The following is a 25,982-nucleotide window of genomic DNA, read 5'->3' as shown; positions in this document are numbered from 1 at the left end:
ACTCATGTGCTAATCAAAATAAAATGAAATTATGTATAGTAATCACTTAGAATGGTTTTAATTAAAGATGTACCCCTGTGTCTGTGACTGTCATTAATCCTGTTTACCAAGCATTTGCTGACTAATGGTGCAAAAAGGTGACTATAGCCAATGCTTTATTGCAGTAATTATTTTTAATTCATAAAGTTAAATCAATATCAATTAAAAATGATAATAAACTTAAAAAGAAGTTCCATATGGCTTTGACATTAAAGGTGCCATAGAATGCAAAAATGTATTTACCTTGGTGTAGTTAATAACTGTTCTGTACATGGAAATGACATATCGTGAGCCTCAAACACAAATGTTTCCTCCTTCTTGTGTAAAGCTCGTGAATAAAAAACCCCAAATCTGAACATAACACATAATGTTCTAGACCAGCCACCAGCCAAACCATCAGAGGTCCTGCAGGGGAATGCAAAAAAACAAGCGAGGACAATAGCAAAAATGGAAGATTGTGGAAATCACAGTTATGTTCCAGGCTGTGAAGGGGATTTGAAGTGTAGGGATGGATTGGTGTCTGTATTCGGAAAGGTAAATAAAATAACACGAGCCACTAAAGAGACATGGTCTTGCTAGCAGTAGCCGGTTGCATTACAGTACATAAGATTTCACTTACCATTAAAGAGAGATGGCGAAAGATTTATAGATCCTGAGCACCACTGACAATCTGATCTTGTAAAATGTGGGGTAATTTAAGGACTTCCTGCTGAAAAAACAGCCTAGGCGAGTTGGCTGGTCTTAGCTGGTTTGAGCTGGAAGTAGCTGGTTCCATCTGGTCTCCCAGCTAAGACCAGCCTGGCAGGCTGGAAATGTGGCCAAAACCCCTCTAAAACCAATCTGCTGACCATCTTAAACCAGCTAAGACCAGGGTGGGAGACCAGCAAAACCAGCCAACCAGCATGTTTTTTTTCAGCAGGGCTTATGCTCATTAGTATAAACAGAGTGCATGCGAAAGTCAAACTAAATCGAGATCGTGCATATCAATAGGGGCTCCCGTATGCCCGTATTTTATACAGTATAATTTCTCAAGGATATAACTGCGAGAGAAAGTACTGAAATATATACTTTTCTCTCTGTGTTTCTTTCCTGTTGTGTGAGCTACTGAAATTAGTGAAAAAGCCAATCAGAGCAGAGCTCAACATTATTATTCATGACCCTTCTAAAACAGATCATTAGTGTTGTAAATGGACATGTAAAATCGTTTCTGGAGATTATTGTGAAAACATCAAATAGTAATGGAGCTTGAATTTATTTTTGAGAAAACAACAATCACAGAGCAGCGATTCTACAGAGGTCAAGGGCACTCTAAACCTCCAAGTGGTCCAGAAGATGATTAAATTATTTAAAGTAAGACAAAGCAAGCATTAAAATGAGCTAAGACAAAAATTGAGATTTCTTATTTTTCTTCACCCAACAACTTTTAAAGGAAAAATTTTCTTTATGCAAAACCTGCAAATATGTGTCAGTGTTGATATAATTAACTAAAACAAAAATTATAAAAATTTTGATTTAAATAAAACTCAAACTGAAATAAAGAGAATTTTTTTTTTAAACTATCAACAATTTAAAAAGCTCATGACAAAAACAAAAAAATCTATTGAAAAGAACTCTGAAAATATACAAATAAAAAAATCTAAATAATACTAAAAATGGAAAAAATAGAATCTATGAAAATATGTAGAACGCTAAAATAATTATGCATAATTATAAATTTTATAAAAAAAATAATAGGAGTAGTAGGAGATAAAGTAGCTATTTAAAAAATTTCTAGGAAATCTTGGAAAAGTAAATGGATCAAATCTTGAAACGCCATTAGCATTTTCATAATGACTGTATTTTTGAATGAATGTATATGCCAAGATCTAAATTATTTTATCGTGTAGAAAACAGAGAGAACTAAATAAATTCTTATCCAGCAAATTCATCCTTTAAAAAAGCCGTATCCCTAAACAACATTCAGTTCTTCAAATTTCAGCAATCCTACAACTAGAATCTAAACACTACAAACTAGAAATATCTGATTTTTGAATACTGTTGTGGACAAATGAAGAGTCAAAAAAATTGGCAACCACTCTAACAGAGTAGACTTTCAATTCTCATTTCAAAAGTCCACCACGGTTCATCACTGCTAAAAGAGCACTAAAAAAATACACACTTACATATATAATAGTACTCGTGTCCAGGCCGGAACTCAAAACCAAGCGAGAAGGGGGTGAAGAGCTGAAACTTCTCAGAGAAGCGCAGTGGTCCATCAGGACTCTGGGGCCGGTTACACTCCCATCGTTTGAAGCCCCTCATGCGGTGCTCACAGGTGAGGTACCCATCATGATTGACCATGAAAAGGATGTAGCGCTCCATGCGACTGTGAGGCTGGGGCGTCTCGTAATACGGACAGTACACGTCCAGATAGTCATTGATGCTCACCGCAACCGTATATTCACCCTGCCAGAACCTGCAAAAGAGATTCAGAGCATTAGACCGCCGAAGCTAAACATAGGGATGACTGACATAACAACTCCTGTACACGGACAATTGAAATATTCTGTAGTTCAGCTATTTATTTGGCCTCCATTCAAACCGTACAGCAGCAAAGAGGAAAGTTTAACACACAAAGGCTAAATCTGTTAGGCAGAAAATCACAGGGAACACAACAGAATAAGCTGGAATGAATAACCACAATGCATATTTTCTATCTAGGTCACCATTATGCAGAGAGAGAATGGCAAACCAGAACACACGGAAAACCAAACACTCGCTGTAATACTGTAATGAGAAGGGGGATGTTTGAAAAAAAAAAATCTTTGACTAGGGCTTAAAATAGACCTCTTTAAAAACAACTTAGTTTGCCTTTATTCATTTCTCTGGGTTAGCGCGGTAGCAACACATATCAATGAAAATGTTGATTATGCTCACTAAAATTTAGTCAGCGAGTTGAATCCATATAAATCATAAACTTCATATTAAATTGCACCCTTAATCCAAGCTTTGAACCACAGTGGCACCATAAAAGAATTTTTCATGCTTCGCATTCGATTTTCTCTCTACATAGTATGCGTTTCATGAAAATGCAGCTTTCAGAGAGTAAGAAAAAAAAAGGCAGAGAGAGCGAGAGAACGGGAGGAGAGGCAAAAGATAGCATGAGTGAATCAGTTTGAAAGTCAGTGTGACCTACAGAGGCTGCGAATGTGTGACAGTACTGTGATGTCAGAGTCCTGTGAGTATATGCCTTTGACTGCAAAACAAATGGCGGCTGACAAAATAAAAAATTAAATAAATGCATTGAGGTTTTTATGCTTGCAGCAAATACGCCAATGAAGTTGACACTTTTTAAAGATAGATTTTCTGAAAACAAGTCTTACTGCTTTACAGCAAATACACGGGTGAATCTCAAAAAGCCTGTCAATGATGTTTCATTCACTGACACAGTTTGTGCGCTAAAAATTAAACACCTTTATCGTGGGTTATTGTGACATCTTGCATTATTATACAGTAAAAGATAAATGTGTAAGATGTAATGACAATTTTTTTTTTATTAGTTTATATAATGTTACAGTATTTTTCTGTACTGATTTTATTTAATACAAATCAATTCCAAAAACATAACTCGCTCTGTGTATCAACTTTGTATAAAAGTACAAGTACAAGTGCATCGCGTTCAGTCGCTTCAGGACAAACAAACCCAAAGCGCATGTAAGAGAATCACGATGCATTGGAGAATCTATTTTTTCTCCCAGCCCTACTGCAGATTTACTTTTGGCAGACTAAACTGGTATACTTAAGTCTGCTAAATAGAAACAACTAATTTTGTGCTTAATGCACTTTAATTGTGAAGCAGTAGTGCTATAATCCAACAAAATATGAAGTTAAAGCTAAAGTGGAACTATTGCAAGTATACTTCACTATCTTGCATTTAAAGATTAATAATGTCAATGTAGCACACACAATGCAGCATAAACACACACACACACACACACACACACATTTTAATGTCACTATTGTAAAGGATTGTATGATCTAAATATTATATTATTATTATTTAGAGGTCATATGATTCTCTTCAATAGTAACATCAAAATGTGTGTGTGTACTTGTATATGCTACATTGTGTTTGTGTGTGTGTGTGTGTGTGTGTGTACTTGTTTATGCATTTGGTCCCCACAAAGTATAGGTATAGGGATTGTATGATCTCTATATTATATTATATCTCCAAATATTCCCACAAGGATAGTAGAACCTGAATTTCCTTTGACGTTATGGGGACATGAGGGGAAAATAACACAAAAAATAGTAAATGATGTTTATCTGAAAGTGTAACAATGCAAACAGGTTTTCTATAAAGAGAGGTTTAATGCATATAAAACTTCCACAGCTCAAAAACCTCTGTATGTGTATGTAAAGGGTTTTTGAAAGCCCTATACACAATAAAGATTTATATGTGTGTGTAGGTGCATATATACTAAAGTTTTTTTTCTTTTTAACAGAATATGACGAAAACATGTTTTTGTGAAGTGCATCCATCCATCTATCCAACAGCGATTTTTAACCAAGAGCCAATATTTTCTAAAAGTGTCCTTGCGCTATACGTGAACCCTATAAACCTTCCTTTTTTTTCCACTGCAACATGTATCTAAGTGAAAACAGCAGAAAGCACTCACACCTCTGTAAGCGAGCAAGCACCTTCAGGCACTGGTCCATTTGCCTTCAGTGTTCAGAATAAGGTCCTGTCCTCTCATCTAGACGAGCTGCCCTCTCAAGCACCTGCCTGTCTGTCCTTTAACTAGACAAACTATTGGCACGGTGATTTCCTCACAGCACAGCCCGCATCAAGTGCTTTCTTAAAGGCTGCTTGTTTTGCCCTCAGTTAATGGCTCTTTCAGATGTTTGCGCTCTCACTCACACACACACAAACACTAGCGTAGCATAAAACGTGCCGTAAATTACTTCCATGCGGCGGAACATCTCTGGATATGTTACTGTAATTTAGCTCTCACAGTCTAAATCAGGTCCACCTGTTGTAGATTAGCCACACTCCCAAACTGTTAGCTCAATCCCATCTCTCCACGGCCACGTTTACATTAAGCGGACAAATGTATTTCAGGTCCTTTCAAACAAGTCCAAGTGACTTGTTTGTCTAATCACTTGTTTATACTATCAAAAGAAATAAATCTCCTGAAAGTTTGGAGCTCCTGACCTTCAACGTAAACGCTGAGGAGATATTTCTTTCTAATCAAGCATGAACAGATTACCGAGGGGACATATATCAGTTTGAGCAGAACATCCCAGCATATGTTGAGGGATCACAACTGTGTGTGTGCGTGCGTGAAACCCATCCTTCACTATCTTTCCAGGAACACATTTCTCCTGTTGCGTCTGACCTTCTCAAACTCTCCCGAAGCACATCAGGAACTTGTTTATGGTTCATGGTGAAATATCGATCTGTGAATTTACAGTGGCTTCCATAACCTCATTAGAAATAACCGCTGATTGGTTCCATCGCCAAACACAAGATTGCACAATAAATGGATTTTTTTTTTTTTTTCCCAGGCGGGTGGCGGTGCGAGTGTTAACGGACATGATGAGGAGACAGCTGAATCATAAACAGACTGTCGCTCGTGCTCAGAAATATCAAAAAGATCTCTCTCTCGTGTACATACACACACACGCACACCTTCCTGCTTTTCCAAATAGGCGGAGCATCACGGAGAATTTTAAACAAACACTTCAGTTGCTCACAGCACGCCGCTCCACATTCACCTGCTGTCGTCTTCCCTTTGTCTCTTAAAACTTTGATATTCAGAAGATCTTCACATTCAAATATTTGAAGCTGCTTTTAGGCAGAGACCTTGACAGATCTAAACTGGAGAAAATATGCGACAATAGCGGAGCTGAACAGTGATATTCTGGTAAACATCATTTGAGAAAATTTGAAACGTTGCTCAGACACTAAAGCTTTGTGGAGGACATAAATGCGCTAGTAGAAAAATGTTTTTTTTTTTTTTCATTTTTAACCCTCTGATGCATTAATAATTCAATCCCAATAGAGAAAAACATGTTTCTTTTTATTTCAAAACAAGAAAATAATTATTCTCAATTTTCTTCTTCTTTTATCAAAGTAATGCATTTTGAGAGAGTTCACTGAAGTGGAAGATTTCAGAAAACATTAAAGAGATAATCTGACAGCCGAAACACACTGATAACAAAGAAGTCAGACATATAGAGAATGTTGTGGTCAAAGGTCATCATCTGTGTGTCTACATGTAACTCCAAGTTTAAAAATGGTAGACTAAGGTCAAACTAATGTATTTCTGTGTAAACCAGTTTTGACAATTCAAAATGAATTTGTTTGGAAAAATAAAGCAAACCCAACCAAAACAAAACTCCCCAAAAAGAACTCATTTCATACATGCATATACACACGCGCGCACACACGCACACAAAAGCAAGTACATTTTTCCTGTGGCAAGTTCAGTGAATTTTGCTATTAATAGTCGAGACAGCAGCATGTGAGCATTTCTTTAAGCCTCACAGGAAGTCTTACATACTTTTTCCCCGAGTCTTTGTAGCAAAGGATCACTTGAGGCACATGCACACACATAAACACACACACACACACACACACACACTGCTGTAAATCCAAAGGTGGTGGTGGTGGATCCGAATGCCGCGGCTCGGTACGATGTGATTCTGGAGGCTTTCCAGCCCCACTTATTGTGTTCTTGCCACAAGCAGCCCTTTGCCATCATGCCAGCCCTGCTAGACACTGGGGGCTTTTAATGATATGGAAAAGCAAAGGGCTGCCACAATGTTGTGAATGCAAAGCTCCAAGGCAAAGCTCTTCCATGCGAGATAAAAGAGAGGAGAAAAGCCACTTATCGCTGGGGCTATCTGCTGCCCGCATCTGATGCGGGGGCTTGGGAACCGGACCTTGTTATGTCAAGAGGAGCGAGGATGTACTGACGCTGCCAAAAGAGAAAGAGAAAGGGACAGCGAGAGAGAGAGTGCTGCCATTCTAAACAAGTTTCCCCAAATGACAGCCATGCTGGATGGGAGAGCCAAATCTAGCCTTCATGATGTCACCGCCGCTGCTGTTTCAAGGGCACTTCATAAGACTGATAAATCATTGTAAATCAGCATTATCAAAATCCACACATGCACTGACTAGAATTTGCGTCTGGTGTGATTAGCGTTACAGTTGGAATAAAATGAAAATTAATTTGTTTAAAACAAAAAGTATGTGATGTAATCAGCAAAGACAAATATTCATAAAAAAAGAAAAAAAGAAATTTGAAATTATATAGACAGGACTCCTGCAGAGCTTTATAACTATGTGTCAAGTCAAGATCAAATATATAAAAATTTTATCTTTTTGAAAAGGCAAGGCTAGTTCAAGCTCAGGTAGAATGTCATGTGGTGTAACTTCCCACACATTAAATGATATTTATATTTGTAAAAAATAAAATACAATAAATAAATAAAATATAAAATATTTCATCAATATATTCTAGAATTATTACATGAATATCGGTGTCTGAGTAAGATATTAAAATTCTTAAATATATATATTTACTTATCTCACCACGATTTTAAATAAATAGTTAACCTAAAAATCTAGCTTTTCTCATTATTTACCAACAAAAGAAGACATTTTGAAGAATCTATTCTTGAAAATGCTGTAAAAGCTTTTCAAAAGTATATGAATACTATATATGAATACAAAGAGTTTCTGAGAAGGAGTGTAACATTTTTTTTAATTTAATCTATAATAGACACTCTAAATATATAACATTGAGCCAATTACTGAATTCTTCTAGCAGGTTTCTCGACGAGTTTGCATCACACATCACAGCGAGTGACTGAATTCAGGCGCAATGCAATCTAATCTATTATCTGGCATTGATGGAGGGCGTAAAAAAAAAAATAAAGCCCTAATATCCAGACTCAATCAGTCCTCCTATAGCAATGCTCAGCCGAGGTGATTAATCAGAGCCATTGACTGTTTAGCAGGCTGCTGTATGATAGATGGCGCGTGGATCGTAACTCTGCCTCTGGTCACAATGGCAGAGATCTGCAGCCAGGCTCCCGGGCTCTGGAGGGAGCGACCCATCCTGATGATGAAGGCCGTCCACAGCCTCCTCGCAGCATACAGCCGGCCTCATTATTCCCCTCCGCTCAGACAGAAACACAGCAGGGATACTGCAGCATCTCCATGGGAAGAAATAATACTTTTGGATACAATTACCGGATCGGGAGTGTGGCATCTTACCACAGGCAGCGTCGGTCCTAATATCTGACTCATTGTTAGGCAGCTCAGTTTGCACGGCTGACTACGGCACCGAATAGGGAGAGACATGCCTGTGGGGAGTCTGTGCAGCCTCGCAGGGGCCGTAATCATTTTAAATGTGAAATTATGAGCTTTCACGTACGGAAGTCTCGACGAGGAGATTTGTCCGCTCTTTTGCATGATACTGGAGGCAGGACCCAAAGCTTTGGCTCCGGTGTGACTTATTACAGAGGGCAGGACATGAAAAAAAAGCATAATTTTCTAATTCTTTTCTCGTGGAATGAATCTTAGAGCGTCAAGTCAAACAGTAGCAGTAGGAAAGTGTCTTATTGTTAGACCGCAATATGGATTATGACACGAAGGGTGACAATTATAGTACTTTTTGTCTGTAAATTGTCAAGAGAAACGTGGGTCTCTGATAAATCCTTTCAGAGGGAACAGTAATAATGGATAAGAAAAACCATCAACGGAAAAAAGAACAAAGCAAATTGCTGCTTTAGTAAGCCATGTCTTTTATGTACACTACTATTTATCAGAATTTTGTTTTTTTTTAAAGAAATGAATACTTTTTTATGCAAGGATACATGAAAATGATCAAAAGGGACAGTAAAGATATTTGTAATGTTAAAAGAGATTTATATTTCAAATACTTTCAAATCCATTTCTTTTGAACTTTCTATTCATGAAAGAACCCAGAAAGAACCCAGAAAGAAAATAAGATGTTTTTGAACACCAAAATCTGCATATTATAATGATTTCTGAAGGATTAGAACTGTAAAAACTGGGAACTGACACTGAAAAGTTAATTTGCAAAAACAATAATAAAAAAAAAAATCTAACTGTTGGGCTATTTTGATTAGATTAAAAATAATTTGATGAAATGTAAAAATCGATGACATCATGATTTTTTTTTATTGTTTTTGAAACTCTTCAAATGCAGATTTGTCAACACTGGAATAATGACATTTTAAAGTTCATACAAATTTTATTTTTAAACTATATTATTTCACAGTTTACTATTTTATGTAGGATTGACAGTGAGTGGTTGAACCAGGGATTGCTGTCCAAATTCAAAATATTAGAGATGTTTTTTTTCACCTGGTCAATCCTACTCAGACTTGACGCACACGCAGGTTGCCAGATTCCTGGTCAGACCCCTTTCGTTTGCCAGCTTCCATGACTGAAATAAAATGCGCTCTGCTTTTCGCCAACTGGCAACCCGGGATTCCAAAACACGATTGGGTAAACAGATAGTGGGCGGGTTTCACAAACCAAAACAAAGGCCCACATTCCGGGCCGGAACGAATATATTTCACATTTATAACAGACTGTAGCATTGTTTTTCAGACAAACAGGTATGTTAACTTAGCATGTTTCTTAAATATCTGCAAACATATTATGGTATTTTTATGCTTTAGTAGAGTCAAAATCCTACATACAGCACCTTTAATCGTATTTAAAAACATTAATTGTGTTTGCAATCCCAATTCTAAATCGATGTTAACAAACCTGATCCAATATGTGGTTTGAAACCCGATTTTTTTTCACGAACTGATTCCAAATATCTTAGTCTCAATGGTCATATTAAGTGTCAGGCAGTTTTTTTTTCTTACTCGATACATGGCGTGCATGTAACAAAGTACACACTACTAGAGCTCAAATACGTTCCTCTTTGCTCACTGTTTCATCATATATCGACTGTGTGACATTCATTATGCAGTGAATAGTGAATGAGCAATAGAGTCAGCAGTTCTGGCCACACTATATGCATAAAACACTTCTATCGCTTATGTTGTCTGATGTGCTTCTTGAGTTCGGCTCGGCAGCTAGATATCATGACGGACATGAGCAGAGGTATAATTTCCAGTTTTATGTCCTCTTCTTTCACAATGACAAGCTCCCCCCAGTTGTTTAAATGCAAGATTTGTGCTGACGCTTACATACTGTAGTAACAGATACAGATACAGTGGATACTGACTACACGGTCTGAGCAAACGGATCAGATTTTATCACATGCACAACGTGGATTTAAAAACCAAATCGGATCGGCGTGCTGTGTGAACCAAAGCTTTCTCCTAAAACGAACTGAGAGGTTGTGAGTCTCGTCTCACTTCACCTGGCAGAGGTGAGGCACAGTGGGCACGTGTCTCCCTGATGGAGGAAACCTAATGATGCTGGACAGCTGTCCACAGAGGAGACACTCAGCCTCTGCGTGAGAGTCCTACAGATGAAGTCACCTAAGAAACAAGGCTCAGAGCTGTCGTGGAGTGGATTTTACACTCGTGTCTGAAACTAGACAAGACTCTTGAATTCCCACAGTGAAAGGGCCTCTTCTCTTCACTGACAGGACTCCAATGAGGCCGTGCCCCCACACACAGCTCACCCGACAGCCATCATCACCCACTTTACAACACATGATTGTGACTTTGTGCAGAAGGGGAGAGAATGACTATCTTGATTGCCTCTACTCTCACTGGCACGGTGAAGGTGACTGCTGAGTAGTCTGCGCAGGTCCACACCGCTGAACATGGCCTAAAAACGAGACACTGCGAATCGACTTAGAGGCCTCTGTCAAATTTTAAGATTAAATACAAAATTGCTACATTTCTAAAGATGAGCCCAGATGTAGAGATGCTGGGATGGGAACTGTAAAGCAATATAATATAAGACTTTTGTATAGAAACATATACTCACTATTAACTATCGCGTATATTACTAGCACATTGGCCGTTTAAGAGTAATTATAAAATTTATATGAATGCCTTTTTCTGCATTGCAATATTGTAGATCCCTTAATCTTACTCCATACCTAAACTTAAATACTAACTATTAATATGCAACAGAGGCATGAGCCAAAAGCAATGTCTTCAAACTAAAGTGTCAATGAACAACATTATGCTTAATTCTCATTTAACTTTCTTAAAACAATTCTTAAGACTATGCAATAACTTCAGATTTCCACAGCATATAAATTATAATAAATCTGAAATAAGTTATATAAGACTTCCTTTATCAAGAAGTTTTTTCTGAAACAGTTTTCTCGATTTCCAACACTGCTTACAGAAGTCTCACATTCTCATTTTGCCTTTAGTTTTGCTTGTATAGAGCCGTGACTGTAATACTTGAGTGTTCTTACACTCCACCATCCGTCCACTGACAACTTTTCAGCATTTTTCCATATCAACTGAGCGACAAAGAAATAGGTAAAATCTTTGGACTGACTCTTGTCGACGCACAATTGTGACCAATGTTGATCTAGATTGATGTAAAGTATGCAAAATTTCTGGTATGTTCTAGATCCAGTTCTGATTACCTTGCAAATGATCTGATTAAATACCAAATATGGAAGGACTTAATTAGAATCAAAAAGATAAGATTCTATTTAAAAAGAAATAAATAAATCTGGATCAAAGATGAAGCATACTTGTTAATTCACAAGCCAATTTATGTTTAAATAAAAAACAAAAAAACTGCTTTTACAGTTATTGTTACCATATTTTTTTTAATTATTACATACCAAAATTTACACCGAAAATTACACACGAAACACTGACCTGTGCAGACCTGAGCACTGTGAGAGAGAAGCAAGTTTATGTGCCAGCCAAAACTGTGATTACATAAAGGAACAACATATTCCAGATGATTTAGTGACAAGCTTGCGCCTTAACTGGAAAACTGAACATTTATATGGACGGAAAACCCCGGATAATATAATTAGATATGAAGTAAACTATGGTTGTATCTGCTACAGCAGACCTTTATCACTCTCATGAGATAAATAAACATACTTCAGTAAATACAAAACAAATGTTAATATGCAACCCTTATGCCACCGATGATAAATAAATTAGGAATATTTGAAGTGAAGGTCGAGGTAGGTTGATTGATTTTGTAATTGCACTGACAGATGCAAAACATTACCATCTGTTGCCTTTTTCAAAGAATTAATCAACAAATACAGCATGTGTTCAGCAGTCCTGCCAGTTAGACACAATTCACCGCTTTCCCCATTTCTCTTTCGTGTCTCATAAACATAGCTGAAAAATCGGTTTCAGACCAGAGCTCATGGGAGATCCATCTCTTGCGAGGCGAGTGACCCGGCCAGCCCCCCTTCTGCTGCAAATGAAAGTGTGCTGAACACGGGCCGGCTGCACACATAAAAGAGTGGCCATACGGCACGGTCCGAACAGCCTCAAAAAAATTCCAGATGAATGTGTGTACGCTCTAAACAGTACTTTGCTCTGCTTTCACCCTCCATCGACTCTCCTTTGACTGGCTCTAATCAGGAGGGCTCCTGTGGAAAGCTGTCCTCACTACTGAAATGCATGACTGGTCTGAGACAGAACGGTCAATTTAACACAGAGGCACAAGGCTACAAACTTGAGAGGTGGTATAGAAAGTGATCGGAATACTGAGTGCTTTAAGGACCTAAACAGCTAAATTAAATCTATAGAGTCCCTCAATACCTACAGCAACAATAGAAACAAGCACACACAAAAACATCATACAAATCACTGTTGACAAATATAACAAGCCTATAATATAATATCATGTAAGTTATGCATTTTAGATTAGTTATTTAAATAAATGTTCTATTATATCTTTATAAAATTAAACTCAAATAGTCCCGTGGTGTAACAAATAAACTGCATGGTGTAAATGAATACTATACGTATTGTCTCTATTAATATTGAGGCCACAAATCAGCACAACTGGGGGGGAAATACTGTTTAAAATAGGTTCAGATGAAGTATAACATGTCAAACTGTAGGAATCTGCTGCAACGCGTCATGTCAACCGCCCTATTAAAGCGTGAATAATTTTGCTAGTTATCTCTGTTTATTGTAGACGGGGACTTTGTCTCTAGAGTGTTGGAGCTATAACTACAGCAGTTTGTGGGAGGTTTGGCTAATCTGTAAATTGCAAGTACAGGGCTCTAAAGTGGCAGTTGCTCTTGTTTAAACGAGGACGCTATTTTTCTCCTCCACTGACCAAACCTTGACCCTCATAGAGCTCTTGAAATAGGTACGTACTCCAGGGAGAAACAGCTCCTGCAACAGCCTAATTTTAAAGCAAATGAATAAATCGCTGCCTTGAGACTCCAGATGGTATTTTTTCTTTTGTACTCCTCGTACAAGCAGAATACAAAAACTACATTCCTGAATTTTTCGCATAACACAAGTAACATAGCACAACATAACATAATTTCCAAGCTGTTAAAAATTTGAATTTAAGGTTATGGCTACAAAACAACATAATATATCACAAAATAATACAAAATGTTTCCACATCTAGGACAATATAAGCATAAAGGTGCTAAAGCACTGAAGGTTCATAGCTGAAGTAATATAGTATATATTTTTACGTTGTACTATTGTGTTATGTTACATAATAAAACAAAACATGTTATATGTCCATAAATAATTTAGGGAAGAATATTCAATTGCCCTAATCATCTCTCATCCTGACTTTCATCAACAAAATAATTTCAGTCATTCACTTCACAGTTTTTGTAATAACTTCACCTCAGTCACCCAAACAGCGGCTCTACTAGTGTCCTCTTGACTTATATTAAAGGGTCAGTACTTTGTTTCCTTTTGTTTGAATGTGAGGACTGCTTACTGAAATTCAGAAGTACAGAATGAAGGGCTATGTCTTGGGGCATCAGCTCAAAATAAAAGAGTCCTTTTACAAACATCAATTTTTGATGTTTCCCACACAAGCGCTGGGGAATAGCTGTCAAAGAGGTGACTCAACAACAAAAGAAGCCGCTGACTTTTATATCTAGTTCTATCAAGGTCAACGAAAGACAGTCATTGAAAGAAAAGCTTGACAAACATAATTTCATATTAGTTAGCACATAGTAGGTGACTTTCGAGCATTAGCTGGTGTGAATTTAAATTTGTCTCCCAACAGTTTATCCATTGGTCAGGGAGTGTTACGTGATGCTAGGCTAATTGGTGAATAGCTATCGAGCCCCTCAGGCTAAAACAATGATGCTAACAACAACGCAGACACAAAGCCTGGTGTATATTGTCCCCCCCTTTTTTACCTCAAAATAAAAATGTGGGCACCAGGGTAAGCACTTCTGCTAAATTATTCACTTAATCAAACTGTTGCTCCTGGTCTTACACACTTTTTAATATTTTCTTTTGAAGTTCATTAATTAGCTCTGCTAGCTCTGCTGTTTTCCTCATCCTATTTTCCTTCCTTTAGCCCCTCGCTCCCTTGTTCTCTGCCATTAGCTAATTAGACTCAAAAAGGGCCGATCCTTCTCCTCTCGTTTAGCAGCCCGTAAAGAGAAGCGTAAAAAGACTGGATGTTTGGCATGCGGTGGCAGTATCGTCGCAACCGATTTGTGATATCCGTATATCTGTGGGAGTAGCCCTGTTAGCCGCTTCAGTGTACAGTGTGGATTAGCCGTAGCAAACATATGTAATGTTTGGCACTTTATGAGCGACTCTAAATGTAAACTGTCAGAGTCTTTGTTGTTTTTTAATTAACTGGTTGACTTGGTTTGTGAATGTGCTATTGTATCTAAAACTGCATATGTAATGGGCCCACACTAAATAAAGCAGGAATTATTTTCAAGCAACAAACATTTGACTCTGTAGGGATGAGCCGTGAGGGTGACATGTCAGGAATTATCTTCTTCAATGAAGCATTCAATCAGTTCGGAGCAATTCATGCCTGACTAACACTCTGCAGTATGAACCGAGTCCTTCCAGATTCTTTTCATGATCGCAGCGAGGACAGTCAGGTGACAGACGGGCTTGCAAAGATACAGACACGGTTTTTCACTTACTGTGAGACTAGATCGTAGGTGTGGAAGCTGTTTGATTGGCCCTTAATGAGTTTGCAGTGTCAGGGGATGGGATGGACCACCAGGGCCTGGCCTATAAATACCCCCGATAAAAGCAGCACTGTCATGTTGCATTGATCACAGCAAGATAACTGTGAGGGGAAACATCTGAATTAAGTGGTGTCCTGCTATCTCCTAACTCACACCTGTGAGGAAGAAGTGCTGCTGTGTGCTACTAGAAAACAGGACAGTGACAGATAGGCATAAGAGCTCAGGGAAGGAGGATGGATAATACTGTATCGCTGATACATGCTCAGGTCTTCTCTGAGGCCTCTGAAGGATAACTGAATGGCATTAAATAACGCTGATTTAATTACGCCACACTCCGTTAATGCCCGCTGAGCTCGTTTCCTTTTCCTTCACTCTTCATTTCTTCTGTCACTCAATGGATAGATGACTGAAAGACACACTGTGGCTTTGGTTTGAAAGCGGTATACTTGATGGTATGTCCTGCTACAAGGAACGGCAAGGAACGCAGGATAGCAGGGCTTTACAAAAAAATAAAAAATACTGTGGTGGTAGGATGTGCCATGGTATTGTGTCTAAAAAAACATTGTAACACCACAGCAACCAGCTCAAAATAAATAGCATGGTATCAAGACACACCAATGGTTAAACACCTAGAAAACCAAAAGGGACTATGTTTTACGTAAATGGTAACATGTAATTCTTAGTATGTGAATTTCAGTGCAATGGTAAACTCATGCCATGGTTCAAAGTAACAGAGTACTTCTGTTACATTATAATCACGTAATTATTTTAAACAATGGCATGAATTTTGGCATAAGATAATAGTAGTATAAATGTCTTATGCTATCACTGTAACATTATATACCAAAAAAACATGGTATTATAAAAACATAACGGCACTCAGCTCAAAATACTATGGTAATTGTATGGTACACAGTCATGTCACATAACATCTGACAATAATACCATAATACCATGGTATCACACTTACAGAAGAGTAACAAAAAAGACTATTTTTTAAAAACACTAATGCTTGGCAAGTTGGCATGGTCCACAAATAATGTTAATGATATCTCGCCCAAGTCTCTGAGATCAATGTCCCTCGGCAGGTGGTTTCAAAGGAGGAAGACTCTCCTAAACAGATGGCAAGCAGTTTGTCACATCGATTGATTTTCCAGGTCCCTGGCGCTGTGCTGTGTCTGAGGTTTGGTCTGTGTCCAGCAAATGATCGAGGTCTGGGATAAGTATTGCACTTTGAGCCACTTATTTTCATCTCACTACGCCACTTTCCAGAAACACACTTCTCACTTCAGGATTTCTCTTTGTTTTAGGTGATTTGCTGTAGAAGACATGTGTCATATATGCTAAATCAGAGCTGAGAGTTTACGGCGGCACACCGCCTGTATTTATTTATTTATTTATTTATTAAACTAAGAATATTTAGCAATAACACATCTGGCTGCAAATTACCTCCACTCAATAATTTCCTCAAGGTTTTCATAAAAGATGTATGGTAAAATTTCTACATCCATAAATACAGCCAGAAACAACCATATTAAAAATACAAGAAAAAATATTACTGTTGAAAACCCTGGTAACTAGCTCATATAATGTTTTGGACACTGGATTACAGCAGGGTCTATAACACCAAGAGAAAGCTATCTGTTGGGACTCCCATTTATCTTAATGGCAGTTTCTCGGCTTGTACAGAGACCCCTGGTGTTTGTGATTAAACATGTGCCGTTTTTTGATCGTGGGCTATTTAAAAAACACATATAACATAAAATACGAATAACTTGAATGTTGCTTGCAAATAAAACACTATAAAATAATCTGTCACAATATGTGACTTTTAAAAGGACTTCAATAGAGAAAAAAGAAAAATGCATTCTACAATAAAAAATGCAAACAATTAAAATAAAATAAAAAGTACATTAAAATAAAATATTGAGATAAACATTGCACTACCGATATTTTCTTTTCTTTTACACAGGTGGCGTAGCTCCAGGATCTGCTGGGCTATCCTATAAATCGTCACTGGCTTAACTAGCAAGGCTACTTTTATCAACCACCAATGTCCAACACCAAAACGAGCACAAACCAACTTGTACCTACGTGTAAATGAACGCTGCTCAGCGCTGGTCTTCCCAGCAGAGTAATCAATGAAGCATCGGCTGATTGCGCAAGTATCCGCCCGCACCAGTAATCAGACTATGTGTATGAAATATTTAAATCGAATTAATTAGATGCGGTGCTAAACTTCAATCAGCTGTGCAAGATGAGATTCCTCTCTAACTTTTTCAAATCAGCATGCACAACTTGGTACGCGATTTAGTATTCGAGTCAGGCAAGAGAAACAAAGAGAATATTTACTGGGGTTACGTAATGCAGATGGAGGTACTTAAGTGAGTTTGACCTTGAGCGGATAGAAGCTCCTGTTTGGGTAAATAAATAAAGCAAAAGCAAACTGCGGAATGAGGACAAAAGTACAGTACATTAGCAAGCACTTGGATGGAGCAATTCATACAGTGAGGAAGTGAAAGGCAAAGAGAGAAAGAGAGAACGAGGGGGTTGGCTGGATGGGTGAATCCGGCCAAATCGTCTGTGGGAATCTTCCCTCTTCCTTCTCATCCCAACAGCCCCCTTCCCCCCATTTATCTCTCGCTCTCTTCCATCCTCCACCTTTCTCCCCCTCTTTAAAATTCCCTGAGTGGATAATGTATTCCCGGGTTCTCCCACCGCCTCTCAGTGCCCATGGCTAAGCGGAGATCAGACACTGAGATCTATCGGTCCTCTCCTGGCAGCACTGGCACGCTGCCTCTCATTGGCTCCCAGCGCTCTGCGTTATGTAAACATACTCTGCGATGGGGAAGGAGGGGAAAAAAAGAGCGACCTCCGCTCATTTCCACATCAAAGCAGCCAGAGATGCTAGTCATCATAAGGAAAGTGGCATGTTAATTGTTGTGTAGGTTAAACTTGCTGATAAAAGAGATAGAAGGGTTAGTCTCCTCAAAATTAGATGCCTGACTGCTCCGCGCTTTTTAAAGCACGTTAGGCTAACTGAAGCTGATGTTGAACCGAGCTTTGATTTTATTCCCCGGCGAGGCTTGTCAGATGATCTTAGCCAACCTTCAGGAAGTTCCTCCAGCTTGACAATATTGCTCATTTCCTCCTCCTCTCACAGCTTTTAACAACTTTACACTTTACCTCTGGCACATAAATGATCTTAAAAAAAGGAAAAAAAAAGGCAAATTGATTTTGCTGACTATCTCCCCAAAATCGATGCTCAAGCGAGAAGCTCATTCTCTTCTTCTGCTAAAGCCTGTTTCACACTAACACATAAGCGCCGTGTATGTGTTTTGGCACCCATATTAACAGGTCGCAGTCTTCACACTGTTCACGTAAGCAGAGCGACTCTGCATTGCTAAAGACCCCGGAGAAAACACACTGAAAATGCACTAATTATGAACACACAACTAACACAAAATGATTTATGAACATTTAACATTTTGCAATATTTTTAATTACATGAAAAATACTCATTGTTTGGGTAAGCAGCTTAAAATGAAATGAATAGGGTCTGTAAGACTTTTTTAAACACTCTCATACTCAAAAAAGCTGCATTTATAGTAGCTACTTCAGTATCACGTGATCATAAACTAAGATATTTAGAAGAATGTGGGCAAACAAACATTTGCTGGTTCCTATTGACTTCAATAGTATGAAAAAAATATTATGAACATTATAATTTTATGAAGTCAATAGGGAGCAGAAACTGTTTAGTTTCTCCCAAAATTATTGAAACTACGAAATTCATACAGGTTTGGAACAACTTTAAATGATATACATTTCTGGAAATGATATACATTAACTTTTAGTGAGTGATATCGACACTTAACCAAAAACATTATATATGTTTCCATATATATTTTCCATATATCCTTAAATTTCATAATCTATTCCTGTTATTTAAGCAATGACTTTTCAGAAATAAATTTCTTTCCTGTACAGCTGTCATGCCGCAGAGACGTTGTTAGTCAGGCTGCGGCTTTGCTTAGGCACTACTTATGCATGCAGAGCGAAACAGACCTCATTTGTGACAGCATGCGCTATTCATAAGTCATACTCATCCTATGAAGTGGCATCATGATGAACTATGGCCAGTGACATCTCAAACTAATCAGCAGAGCAAACAACACTGGCTGTAGCCAAAACCTACTCCACCTACGATCCACCTCTCAGCCATCAAAATCACATCACACACACACACACACACACAGAGTCATTAACAAGCACTTGGGATATGAGTGAATCTGTAATCGTGATCGATCCTCCCCTCTCATTCCCACTGATCAGTGCACAACTCTTCCATAAGGCCCTCTACAGCTCCCACGCTCCTCCATCGCTGACATAACTATTCACCTGGGGCCAATTAGAGCTACCCAGGGTGTCTGCACCGTCCCTCAAGAGTTCCCACCCTCCCACACCTGACCAGCCTGTCAACAACACAGAGGAGCACAAAACAACCGCAGCATTTTTCTACCCAAAATTCACCCTGCTGCCGCTCAGAAATAGTTACTGATGTAGCGGAGAAAGGTGGAGTCATCTGAGATAGCCTGTGGCTGAGTGACTGTAGTCGGTTTGTGTTGAAGACGATTTGAAATATCAATGCCTGTCAGCCTTCTGCCCTTTTCCAGATGCTTTTTCTCTCCTATTGTTTGAAAAAAAACAAAAGCTTGTTCTTGTGTTAATGGAGAATGAATGGATTCATTGTAGTAATTAGCCCTTGGGGTAGCGGTGCATCAAGCGGTGCTCGAAAATGAATGAACCCATATGAAATCAATATGCATCATGAACCAACTGAATTAAAATTAAAAAGGGAAGGCACGTTTTCTATTTGATACATATATATCCAATAGACGTGCATGCATCATTCTGCAAACTGTTGCAAGCTAAAGTCAATTATTTTAATAGCAATCCATAACTTTAGGAATATCAATGTGGTTGAAAAATTCTCTCATAAAAATTTTGAAACAGATTAGATCTACAGAAAGCTATTATTATATTTAGCTAGAAATGTCACCATCTGATTTAAACCCATTACAGATTGTCAGATGTTTTGCAATATCCGCAAAGCATGCTGGGATTCAACTGATAAACAGGTTTTGCAATTTACACAATTTGAGTGTTTCTGTCATTAAAGCAAAAATATCATAATACAATACTATTTTTCAATTCAACTTTCTACTTAAATTGTTGATAAAACTTGTATATCTTTTGTAATTTAAATGACATTAAAGTGCCCCTATTATGGGTTATGAAAGGTTAATATATATTTTTTCAAGCCCTCCTTTGTGTGACACTAATCTGTGGTCATTGATCGATTTCATTCGTGTACTGGGTGCAAAAGTAGCACCTAGTGGCAAAGAATGAATATGCATTTTCAGTCAGACCAACGTGAAAATTAAGTTTAACAGGTCTGTGCACTCAACTACCGGGCACGCAATATGCTGATGTTTCATGTTGACATCATTGGCTTGAGATTCCTTTTAAGAATTACCCATTTCATTGATTGAGAGTCTTTCTCTTGAGAGACAATAACTTTCTGTTTAAAACATTGTAGGATGTTTTCATTCACTGCTTTGTTACACACTGCATAAAATTTTCAAAAACTCATAGTAGGGACACTTTAAATTGTAAACACACTTTAACACTTGCACTTGAAGTGTTGTTTTCTTCTGCACTGTGCCGTTTGTCTACAACTGTAAATGATCTTCATGGTTAGATCAAATCTGTAGAAATTAAGAAAATGAATCTTCTTTATTACCCTGCTGACAGTGCGAAGAATAACATTAATGTCAAATAATGATCATGCTCTGGTATTTTTACCCAGTTCATCGAGCAGACATATCTGCAGTTGTTGGCATACGACTGTCAAAGTTTCTCATGAGCGTGTCACATAGCTTGGGGATCAGATGATGAAACTAATTGTTATTGAGAGCCCCTCAGGAGCTTATTAGCACTGATGAGACTTACTGTAATATATCTCTACCCCTACAGACCATTATGCTTGGGGGATCTGTCCCGTTACTGTTGTGTGAGAGTAGTGTTATTACTGGCAACAGCTGTCAAGAGTTCACATTCATGAAGCTAAGTGCTAGGGGCAAAGAGCTCCACATTAGCACATAGCACAAAATCTGTCATCCTGATCTAAGAAACTATTTTGTGTCTCACCCTATAATGGTTTAATGGTTCTGTTGGGCAAAAGGTACAGTGGCCTACCAGAATTTAAATTATAGGCAAAATGTTAAACTATACATGGCTCAGTGCCCTTAAACTTTTCCTTTTAAGAATGTTAATGAACGTGCTAACCCACAAGAGGCAATGCATTACAGTGATTTTACAGTATAGGTAAGGCGAGAACACCAAAGCTGCAGCATATAGAATACATCAGCTATTTTATGCAACCTATAAAAATGCACTTATATATACCCCATATGTAGCTCCGTGCCTTTTGAACGCTGCTCACTTTGTTTTGCCTGCCGTTTGTATTTCAGCAGTGTGAATTTCCACTCCGTACACTAAAACATTTGCATTACATGATCAGCTTCATATGTATGGCTTTTCTGAGAAAGTACTTGAGATGTATGTATTGAGGGTACACATATTCATCCCCAAAAATTTTAGCACAGGGTTTCGGTATACAACAGTAAAACAAATATTGTTTTAACCACTGCACGAGTGTAACTTAATTGGGAACTTCCAGTTTTATATATTGTTACTTCTGATAAGAAAAAAGTATCATTTTTGAAATTGTACATTTTTATGGAAATTCAAGCTCATTAATTTTGACGTGACGCTGTACAAACAGCAGTGTGGAGTGTGAGCGAGCGTGACCTTCTTTACTATCACTTTTAACATGTTCCATAGTATTTCTTTTACCTCAAGTACATCATTTTATATAATCCATGTTAAATAAATTTGTTATAAAGGAAGTAATGATAGTCACTGTGTAAATTAATAGATTTCAACAACAAATAGAAAAAAAATATTTTAGATAATAATATAAGTTTAGGCTCTGTTATTAATTGCATAACATCATAGTAGTGTAAAAGGGCTGCCTAGTTTAGATCAGATTATTTAATAAAAAAATTTGTTATGATTAATTGTTTAAAGAAAGTTGAACAAATTAGAAATGTTATAATTGTTTAAAAAAGAGCAAGTTTTTCAGTAAACCACTGCTTAATAAAAAAGCTTACCAAACTGTCAAAACTGCGATATATACTGAAGCCTATGTAACTTCACACCCCTGGTTAACAACACTAGTTGGGTGAAATGTTATTTCAACGCAATAGATCATTAACCTGTTAGCGTCAATCAAGAGTGACACTTTTGTATTTCAAATTCTTCCCCAGCTATTAACTGTTCTAACAGGTAGTATAAAATTCATAAAAAATAGCATAACATTTAAGGCATTAATGTTCGCCTACAAACTTCTGAAACCATTTAGCTAAATTCATTACTTTTGACTCATGTGCCCTATAATGTGCATTATTGTGCCATCCCAAAGGGGCACAAAATCACTTTCACAAACTTTTATATCAAATAAATTACCTCCTGGTGGAATGAACTGCCCAACTCAATCCAAGCATCTTCAAGAATTGGCCAAAAACATCTCTTCCATCTTTATTTGACCCTCTAAATCTAGAGCTCTGTATTCTCATGCTATTCTTAAACTTGCCGCTTATAGTCTGGCATTCTATTCAATTGCTAACTGCTTGTTTTCTTTATAAAACTTTCTTTAGCTAACACTAACGCTATTCTTTTTGTATTATGTTATGTTGTCATAGACAAATCAGGCCAGTGAGACAAATAGACTACAATTCTATTTGGTGCCACAAGTGCTGCAGAATTTTACAATTTCATAAAAAACTTAATGAAATAACTTTTATGTTTTTAAGTTAACTTTACAAGCACTAATGTATGCTAGACCAAAATCTACAGCTGCATGTTCAAAGTCATTTCACCTGCATGTGGCGTTGTGGTCCTAAACAAACATTTACCCACACAATCTAATGTGCAATGACTCAGTGATTCAGTGACTCTTACTGAGTCATTAGGGACTTGACTGTCTTACATAACTGCTGTAGGGCACCTTTAGTGACTCTGCTCGACTTTGTGTTAGCATTTATAGGATTCTTGCAAATGAAATTCTAGCTTTTTAAATGTCACTTGTAATAAATTGCGTGAGAGAAGTCACACTGAATTCCCCATGTGATCAAGTCAAACAGATGGACAATTACACTGCAGAACGCAGGAGAGTATGAGATACACCGAAACAGGAGAGAAGTGAACAATTCAGAGGAAATGGCCAGGTGGGAAACGCTCCTGTAAATGTCTTTCCTTTTTTCCAAGAACCTGGGGACACGCTGAGTTTGCCTACCTGCTAGATAAATGTCAACATAATATTCATGCTTAATACATAGAATTCCTTACAGCCTATAAAAGATTAAATACTCTGTAAAACTGATTCTATGCAAGAACCTGATGGATCAAAGCAGTCATTTGATGAAACTGGGATAGCGTAATGACGTTAACATAACCAGCCTTCCCATGAGCTCCCCTCTCCTTCATACAGAATTATCTTCGCCCTTTTAAGTTTTTAGACCTTTATACTTTTAATAATGTCTAACAAGTTGCCTTAATGTCGAGGGAATTTGCCGGACTGTTCTCTCTCTTCTGCCTTTGTAGAGTAGTTTTATGCTCTTTCCAAAGCGCTCTGCAAATACAGCGATTCAGCTCTCAAAACGTAATCCACCGTGTTAAATGCGTGACAGCAGATTCTCAGTATTTTAGGTAATACATGTTGTACTATGTCATTTCATAAGACATGAATTTATGTTTAGCACAGTCTACGTCTGACAAGTACATTATTTGTGCATTCACGCTGCTTCCCTGTCTCTATGTTGCAATCCAACTCCACCAGCTCTGTGATCCGTCTGCGAGAAAAAGTCACTGTGAGCATTAATATAATCTACTATAGGAAATAGCCTTGCTTCGTTTTTTTATGTACAAATCTTGATAACATTATAAGTGCACCTCAGTAAACAGTACAAAATATAAAAATTCATGACCCCTTTAATGAAAGTGAATGGAAATGGTCTGTGATGCTTTGTTTTGAATGAATTGAATTGAATGACATTGAAAAGGACTACAAAAATGATATTTATTTTTATTTTGAAGTTTGACAGCCCTAGTCCCCATTAATCAATAATTTCTTGTTTGAAAAGCAGCATTAACTTGTTCCAAAAAAATCTCCTTTTTTATTCAATTGTTTGTAATAACTTAATGGTGATTAAATGACTGAAAAAAAAAAAAACTAATTTGTGAGTGAAACTCACAAAGCATCCCTGTTAACAATCATCATGAGAAAGCAGAACAAATCCATCACCTCCACGAACAATGATTTCCCACATGCACGAATCCCGCATTTGCACATTAAATCTAAAGTACTGACAGCAGGATGCTACCGGTAACTGATGATTTACAAGCAGATCTGTTGTGCGGTCTGGAGGGGTCCTGAAGAGCTCTTTGGGCAGCCTTCTGTATGCCTGTTCATTAATCATCTCTCAGATGAGAGACTCTCACCAGCTGGGGCTCAGAACACTCAAGGGAACAAAACCACGCAGAGAGAGAGAGAGAGAGAGTAGAAGAGAGAGAGAGAAAACTCCAAACAGGTGTCACAGTACCAACTGCATCTCATAAGTAGGATGCTGTCAACAGCAGAAGCTGAACGGGGGCTCTGATTGCCGCGCTATGGCATGCTAGAATAACATATTGAGCACTGACCTCTTTTCCATTACCAGATCAGTGTATCAGTTCCTGCGTTGTTTGTCTTTACACTTGGATGGATGAAATAATGGAATAGCAATAAAGTGACACCCCACTCATTTAATGCACTAATGGTATTGGAATAAGTGTGACAAAACAGCATTGAGGGGGAGCTTGTGTTATTGACAGAACTGTTCAAATCCTACTGGCATTTTGTTCTTTATGTTTGAAAGGCCTCAGGAAAGATTGCTGTTTGCTCCCGTAGAGCTTTACGGGGCTACTGCCAACTCCCTAACCTTCACAACAAAATGGATGAGAGTGTAATGGCAAGATAAAAATCAGCGAGAGGCCCGGTAACTCATGTGAGGTATTCAGCTTTCTGTCAGACTTCATGTCCCGATACAGAAGACCATCGTGCAGATACCCTCCACAGAAACATGAAATGTTTGGAAGGAAGATTCTGACAGTCCCTCAAATAAATGCAGATGGAAATCACAAAAGAACCAATGTGCTGCATGCATGCATGCATGCAAAAAAAAATAAAAAATCAATACATTATTTCGGGTTATCTGGTACAACTTGTATTTTTGGTGACCTTGACATCATTTTTTAAAGTGTAAAAGTCCAGTAGATGAATGCGATAAAAAACACCACAAATCTTTGGTCGATAAACACACTGTAGCTGTAGCTCAACTGATGGAAACACTGTGTTAGAGACATGCCTCTGCCTGCAGGCTCGCTGCCATGTGAATCGAATATTTCTGCTACATCATATAATAGTCTTAAGGTTTAAGCCTGGCAATATGTGTCAAAAAGGTTAAAAAAAAAACAGGCAGTGTCTATTTGCAGCATGTTGAAGCAGACCTTGCTGCCAAAGGCGGTTTTGACCAACTTGCCCGACATTGCTCTGACTATTTACCCTTAGTAAAAAGTAATATTTTTGTTTACACTTACAGCTTCTAAAAAATATAGATTTTTCAGACTTGTGGCATATTC

At 37.9% G+C, this 25,982-nt stretch overlaps 1 protein-coding gene across 2 annotated transcripts in view; it reads right to left on the bottom strand.

Annotated features, from left to right (window-relative positions):
* Window positions 1-25,982, bottom strand: part of efna2a (ephrin-A2a) — a 52,483-nt gene that overhangs the window by 6,203 nt on the left and 20,298 nt on the right. For both annotated transcript variants that reach the window (XM_043255426.1, XM_043255435.1), the window contains exon 2: window positions 2,202-2,494. In XM_043255426.1, the coding sequence (XP_043111361.1) occupies window positions 2,202-2,494 (293 nt within the window). The remainder of the gene's footprint in view (window positions 1-2,201; window positions 2,495-25,982) is intronic.

The sequence above is a fragment of the Puntigrus tetrazona genome, chromosome 2 (assembly GCF_018831695.1).
Source record: "Puntigrus tetrazona isolate hp1 chromosome 2, ASM1883169v1, whole genome shotgun sequence".
NCBI lineage: Eukaryota > Metazoa > Chordata > Actinopteri > Cypriniformes > Cyprinidae > Puntigrus > Puntigrus tetrazona.
This window is presented reverse-complemented; position numbering and strand designations above follow the sequence as displayed.